A 7,266-nucleotide genomic window follows, 5' to 3' on the forward strand; every position below is an offset into this window, starting at 1 on the left:
TTGGATTATTCACCCTGTGTGTTGGGTTGACCGTGTTTTTTGTGCGCCTGAGAATAAACTGTTCGAATCACTGAAACCTGCTCTCTGCGCCTGATTCCACCCACCTTGATAAAACGTGACAGTCAGCCACCAATTGTGCAAGTTCTCCCACTTAAAAAGATGAGAGAGGCCTGTAATTTTCATCATAGGTACACTTCAACTATGACAGACAAAATGAGGGGGAAAAAATCAAGGAAATCCCATTGTAGGATTTTAATGAATTTATTTGCAAATTATGGTGGAAAACTTTTGTTATTGACCAAATACTTATTTATCTCAATACTTTGTTATATACCCTTTGTTGGCAATGACAGAGGTCAAATGTTTTCTGTAAGTCTTCACAAGGTTTTCACACACTGTTGCTGGTATTTTGGCCCATTTCTCCATGCATATTTTGGTATTTTGGCCCAACCATCTCCTCTAGAGCAGTGATGTTTTGGGGCTGTTGCTGGGCAACACAGACTTTCAAATCTCACGATACATGGCCCCATTCTTTCCTTTACACAGATTAGTCGTCCTGGTCCCTTTGCAGAAAAACAGCCCCAAAGCATGATGTTTCCACCCCCATGCTTCACAGTAGGTATGGTGTTCTTTGGATGCAACTCAGCATTCTTTGTCCTCCAAACACGACGAGTTGAGTTTTTACCAAAAAGTTATATTTTGGTTTCATCTGACCATATGACATTCTCCCAATCTTCTTCTGGACCATCCAAATGCTCTCTAGCAAACTTCAGACGGGCCTGGACATGTACTGGCTTTAAGCAGGGGGACACGTCTGGCACTGCAGGATTTGAGTCCCTTGCGGCGTAGTGTGTTACTGATGGTAGGCTTTGTTACTTTGGTCCCAGCTCTCTGCAGGTCATTCACTAGGTCCCCCCGTGTGGTTTTGGGATTTTTGCTCACCGTTCTTGTGATCATTTTGACCCCAAGGGGTGAGATCTTGCGTGGAGCCCCAGATCAAGAGAGATTATCAGTGGTCTTGTATGTCTTCCATTTCCTAATAATTGCTCCCACAGTTGATTTCTTCAAACCAAGCTGCTTACCTATTGCAGATTCAGTCTTCCCAGCCTGGTGCAGGTCTACAATTTTGTTTCTGGTGTCCTTTGACAGCTCTTTGGTCTTGGCCATAGTGGAGTTTGAAGGTTTGAGGTTGTGGACAGGTGTCTTTTATACTGATAACAAGTTCAAACAGGTGCCATTAATACAGGTAACGAGTGGAAGTCAGAGGAGCCTCTTAAAGAAGAAGTTACAGGTCTGTGAGAGCCAGAAATCTTGCTTGTTTGTAGGTGACCAAATACTTATTTTCCACCATAATTTGCAAATAAATTCATTAAAAATCCTACTATGTGATTTTCTGGATTTTTTTTTTCATTTTGTCTGTCATAGTTGCAGTGTACCTATGATGAAAATTACAGGCCTCATCTTTTTAAGTGAGAGAACTTGCACAATTGGTGGCTGACTAAATACTTTTTTGCCCCACTGTATGTATGTATATATATATATACATATATATATATATATATATACATATATATATATATATATATATATATACACACACAGCGGGGAGAACAAGTATTTGATACACTGCCGATTTTGCAGTTTTTTCTATTTACAAAGCAGAGAGGTCTGTAATTTTTTAATCAAAGGTACACTTCAACTGTGAGAGACGGACTCTATAACAAAAATCCAGAAAATCACATTGTATGATTTTTAAAGTAATTAATTAGCATTTTATTGCATGACATATGTATTTGATACATCAGAAAAGCATAACTTAATATTTGGTACAGAAACCTTTGTTTGCAATTACAGAGATCATACTTTTCCTGTAATTCTTGACCAGGTTTGCACACATTGCAGCAGGGATTTTGGCCCACTCCTCCATACAGACCTTCTCCAGATCCTTCAGGTTTCGGGGCTGTCGCTGGGCAATATGGACTTTCAGCTCCCTCCAAAGATTTTCTATTGGCTTCAGGTCTGGAGACTGGCTAGGCCACTCCAGGACCTTGAGATGCTTCTTACGGAGCCACTCCTTAGTTGCAATGGCTGTGTGTTTCGGGTCGTTGTCATGCTGGAAGACCCAGCCACGACCCATCCCTCACCTTCCTCATGATCATTGATGCCCCATGAGGTGAGATCTTGCATGGAACCCCAGACAGAGGGTGATTGACCGTCATCTTGAACTTCTTCCATTTTCTAATAATTGCGCCAACAGTTGTTGCCTTCTCACCAAGCTGCTTGCCTATTGTCCTGTAGCTCATCCCAGCCGTGTGCAGGTCTACAATTCTATCCCTGATGTCCTTACACAGCTCTCTGGTCTTGGCCATTGTGGAGAGGTTGGAGTCTGTTTGATTGAGTGTGTGGACAGGTGTCTTTTATACAGGTAACGAGTTCAAACAGGTGCAGTTAATACAGGTAATGAGTGGAGAACAGGCCTTATTAAAGAAAAACTAACAGGTCTGTGAGAGCCGGAATTCTTAAAGGTTGGTAGGTGATCAAATACTTATGTCATGCAATAAAATGCAAATTAATTACTTACAAATCATACAATGTGATTTTCTCGATTTTTGTTTTAGATTCCGTCTCTCACAGTTGAAGTGTACCTATGATGAAAATTACAGACCTCTACATGCTTTGTAAGTGGGAAAACCTGCAAAATCGGCAGTGTATCAAATACTTGTTCTCCCCACTGTATATATACACATATATATGTATACATACAGTTGAAGTCAGAAGTTTACATACACCTTAACCAAATACATTTAAATTCAGTTTTTCACCATTCCTGACATTTAATCCTAGTAAAATGTCCTGTTTTAGGTCAGTTAGGATCACCACTTTATTTTAAGAATGTGAAATGTCATAATAATAGTAGAGAGAATGATTTATTTAAACTTGTATTTATTTATTTCATCACATTCCCAGTGGGTCAGAAGTTTACATACACTCAATTAGTATTTGGTAGTATTGCCTTTAAATTGTTTAACTTAGGTCAAACGTTTCTGCTAGCCTTCCACAAGCTTCCCACAATAAGTTGGGGGAACTTTGGCCCATTCCTCCTGACAGAGTTGGTGTAACTGAGTCAGGTAAGTAGGCCTCCTTGCTCACACACGCTTTTTCAGTTCTGCCCACACATTTTCTATGGGATTGAGGTCAGGGCTTTGTGATGGCAATTCCAATACCTTGACTTTGTTGTCCGTAAGCCATTTTGCCATAACATTGGAAGTATGGTTGGGGTCATTGTCCATTTGGAAGACCCATTTGCGATCAAGCTTTAACTTCCTGACTGTCTGGAGATGTTGCTTTAATATATCCACATAATTTTCCTACCTCATGATGCCATCTATTTTGGGAAGTGCACCAGTCCCTCCTGCAGCAAAGCTCCCCCACAACATGAGGCGTTTGGAAATTGCTCCCAAGGATGAACCAGACTTGTGGAGGTCTACAATTTTTATTCTGTCTTGGCTGATTTCTTTTGATTTTCCCATGATGTCAAGCAAAGAGATACGGAGTTTGAAGGTAGGCCTTGAAATACATCCACAGGTACACCTCCAATTGACTCAAATGATGTCAGAAGCTTCCAAAGCCATGACATAATTTTGGGGAATTTCCCAAGCAGTAAAGGAAAGTATTCAGACCCCTTGACTTTTTACACATTTTGTTACGTTACAGCCTTATTCTAAACTAGATTACATAGATTTCCCCTTCATCCGTCTACACACAATAACCCATAACGACAACGCAAAAACAGGTTTTTAGATTTTTTTGCTCATACATTTAAAAAAAAACTGAAATATCACATTTAAATAAGTATTCAGACCCTTGTATGACACTACAAGCTTGGCACACCTGTATTTGGGGAGTTTCTCCCATTCTTCTCTGCAGATCCTCACAAGCTCTGTCAGGTTGGATGGGGAGCGTTGCTGCACCGCTATTTTCAGGTCTCTCCAGAAATGTTCGATTGGGTTCATGTCCGGACTCTGGCTGGGCCACTCGAAGACATTCAGAGACTTGTCCTGAAGCCACTACTGAATTGTCTTAGCTCTGTGCTTAGGGTCATTGTCCTGTTGGAAGGTGAACCTTCACCCCAGTCTGAGGTCCTGAGAGCTCTGAAGCAGGTTTTCATCAAGTATCTCTATGTACTTTGCTCTGTTCATCTTTGCCTCGATCCTGACTAGTCTCCCAGTCCCTGCTGCTGAAAAACATTGCCACAGCATGATGCTGCCACCACCAAGCTTCACCATAGCGATGGTGCCAGGTTTCCTACAGACGTGACACTTGACATTCAGGCCAAAGAGTTCAATCTTGGTGTCATCAGACCAGATAATCTTGTTTCTCATGGTCTGATAGGCTTTCGGTACCTTTTGGCAAACTCCCAGCGGGCTGTCATGTGCCTTTTACTGAGGAGTGATTTTCGTCTGGACACTCTACCATAAAGGCATGATTGGTGGAGTGCTGTAGAGATGGTTGTCCTTCTGGAAGGTTTTCCTATCTCCACAGAGGAACTTTAGAGCTCTGTCAGAGTGACCATTGGGTTCACGGTCACCTCCCTGACCAAGGCCCTTCTCCCCCGATTGCTCAGTTTGGCTGGACAAACAGCTCTAGGAAGAATGTTGGTTTTCCTAATTTTCTACCATTTAAGAATGATGGAGGCCACTGTGTTCTTGGGGACCTTCAATGCTGCGGACATTTTATGGTACCCTTCCCCAGATCTGTGCCTCCACAGAGTCCTGTCTCTGAGCTCTACGGACAATTTCTTCGACCCCATGGCTTGGTTTTTGCTCTGACATGCATTGTCAACTGTGGGACCTTATATAGACAGGTGTGTGTATTTCCAAATCATGTCCAATCATTTGAATTTACCAGAGGTGGACTCCAATCAAGTTGTAGAAACATCTCAAGGATGATCAATGGAAACAGGATGCACCTGAGCTCAATTTTGAGTCTCATAGCAATGGAGTACTTACGTAAATAAGGTTTTTCTGTTTTTATTTGTAATAAATTTGCAAACATTTTTAAAAACGTGTTTTCGCTTTGTCATTATGAGTTATTGTGTATAAATTGCTGAGGATATTGTTTTTTTAATCAATTTTAGAATAAGTCTGTAACGGAACAAAATGTGGAGAAAGTCATCTGTATTTCCTTTTCAAAGTGCTGTTGATCTCCTAAAAAGTTACATTTGTACTGTGACGTTCCCAACAAAGGTTAGGTATCAGAGGGGTTGGTTTAAATGCAGAAGACACATTTCAGTTGAATACATTCAGTTGTACAGCTGACGAGGTATCCCCCTTTCTCTTATATCAAGTCAGCACAGATAAATCAACACAGATCACTGAACAGAGAGGATAGACAGAAGGAGGGACTGACGGACACACAGAGGGACAAACATACAGAGGCACTGACCTTTGTGACCTTTGCATAGGCAGGCACCCATGGTGATGAGACGGCCGGTCAGTTATCGGTTTACCATCATGTCAGAGAGATGTGGGGATAAGGGGAGAGCGAGAGAGAGAGAGAGAGAGAGAGAAACAAACCAAATATGACGACTGGTCCAGGAAGAAGCTGAGGGGCAGCGAGAACAAAGTAAACTAAAGAGGGATGATACGCCAGGTCTATTTCTTGCAGCATGCCAAATCATTGCCTGTCATCTCTCGTACTGGAGAGGAGAAAGAACGAGACAGTGAGAGAGAGAAAGAGAGAGAGAGAGAGAGAGAGAGAGAGATAGAGAGAGAGGAGAGTGTGAAATGGGGGAAAGCCTGAATGCCCGTTTGCTGCCGCCTTGGTGTCCCTCCCCTCCACTCTTCTCCTCCCCCTCTCTTTATTCTCTCTGCACCCTTTGGCTGCTGAGGCACCTGAGTGTATCCTGAAATATTCTTTCACACTTCCACCTCTGACTTATGGAGAGAGGAGACATATATAGATAGAGCTATGCCCACAACACTGCTGTGATGTGGTGATATGATTATACTAGTATCTAGCCACAGACAATATGCTTGATAGTTCTATGTTGTTGTCTTAGGTCTCTCTTGTCGTGATGTGTGTTCTGTCCTATATTTTTATTTTATTTTTTAATCCCAGCCCCCGTCCCCTGCAGGAGGCCTTTTGTGTTCTGGTAGGCCATCATTTTAAATAAGAATATGTTCTTAACTGACTTGCCTAGTTAAATAAAGGTTAAATAATAAATAAATGAAATAATAATAATAATGTTCACACACATTGACCATGAGCGTACATTGGATTTGAGTGCCAAATGTATCAGTAATGTGTCATACACATGCAACCATGACGGTAGCCGCGATTGCCAGTTGAGATTACAGAGTTTTATGGTGTCTGTCTACACAATACTAAACTCCTGGATCCAAGTGTTGCATAGCTGTAAAATCTAGTGAGCGAAATTAACACAAGATGTTAACACACATGTTATATTCCTTTTGTCTACTTTGTCTCAACCCATCAAAGTGCCAACAAACCCTTATAATGTTCTAACTGGGTCTCCATGTGGTGACATCATCCCCTGCAATGGTTGAATCCTTTTCATTGGGAAAATCCTGTTCCCATGACAACCCCCTACTCTATGTGTTCCAGCTTTCCTGTGCTAGTCGGGTAAGGAGGGAGGAGGTGAATGTGTGTAGTAAATGTAGTTGTGATAAATTGAGTAATTACTGAAAATCTCCTGCATTCCTAGGATCAGCTAACTGAAAAGAGCCTGCAGAGATATCCTTTAAAGTAGCAAGATTAAAGCAGTGAAGCTTTGAAGGCGATGTGGCTAAGTTATATTATCTAAGTGGAAGAGGAGGAAGAATAGTATGTAGGAGGAGCCTGACCTCTGCTGGTATTCAGATAAAAGTGCAGCATTTCCAACACTGAATAAATTAAATAACCACACACACACACACACACACACACACACACACACACACACACACACACACACACACACACACACACACACACACACACACACACACACACACACACACACACACACACACACACACACACGTCACCCAACTTTATGCCAAGGATTCTACTTGAAACATACGCTAGAAGAATATGTCTTCTGGAGAAATCCCAGATGTGTCAATCATTGCCTTCCCTGGAGTGCACTAGCCTGGCCCTCAACTCTCCTCATGTCCTCTCCCCTCTATCCCATAACCTGTCTCAACCCCACGCCTTTTGTAAAGCTCTTTCTAGGGAGCGTAGATAAATAACTATTCTCAAATC

At 41.9% G+C, this 7,266-nt stretch overlaps 1 protein-coding gene across 1 annotated transcript in view; it reads right to left on the reverse strand.

Annotated features, from left to right (window-relative positions):
- fam131c (family with sequence similarity 131 member C) overlaps positions 1–5,793 on the reverse strand; it is a 13,062-nt gene extending 7,269 nt beyond the window's left edge. The window contains exon 1 of the mRNA XM_024384545.2: positions 5,446–5,793. Coding sequence (XP_024240313.1) covers positions 5,446–5,476 — 31 coding nt within the window. The 5' untranslated portion in view covers positions 5,477–5,793. The remainder of the gene's footprint in view (positions 1–5,445) is intronic.
- Between the last annotated feature and the right edge of the window lie 1,473 nt (positions 5,794–7,266).

Source organism: Oncorhynchus tshawytscha, linkage group LG22, assembly GCF_018296145.1.
Source record: "Oncorhynchus tshawytscha isolate Ot180627B linkage group LG22, Otsh_v2.0, whole genome shotgun sequence".
Classification (NCBI taxonomy): domain Eukaryota; kingdom Metazoa; phylum Chordata; class Actinopteri; order Salmoniformes; family Salmonidae; genus Oncorhynchus; species Oncorhynchus tshawytscha.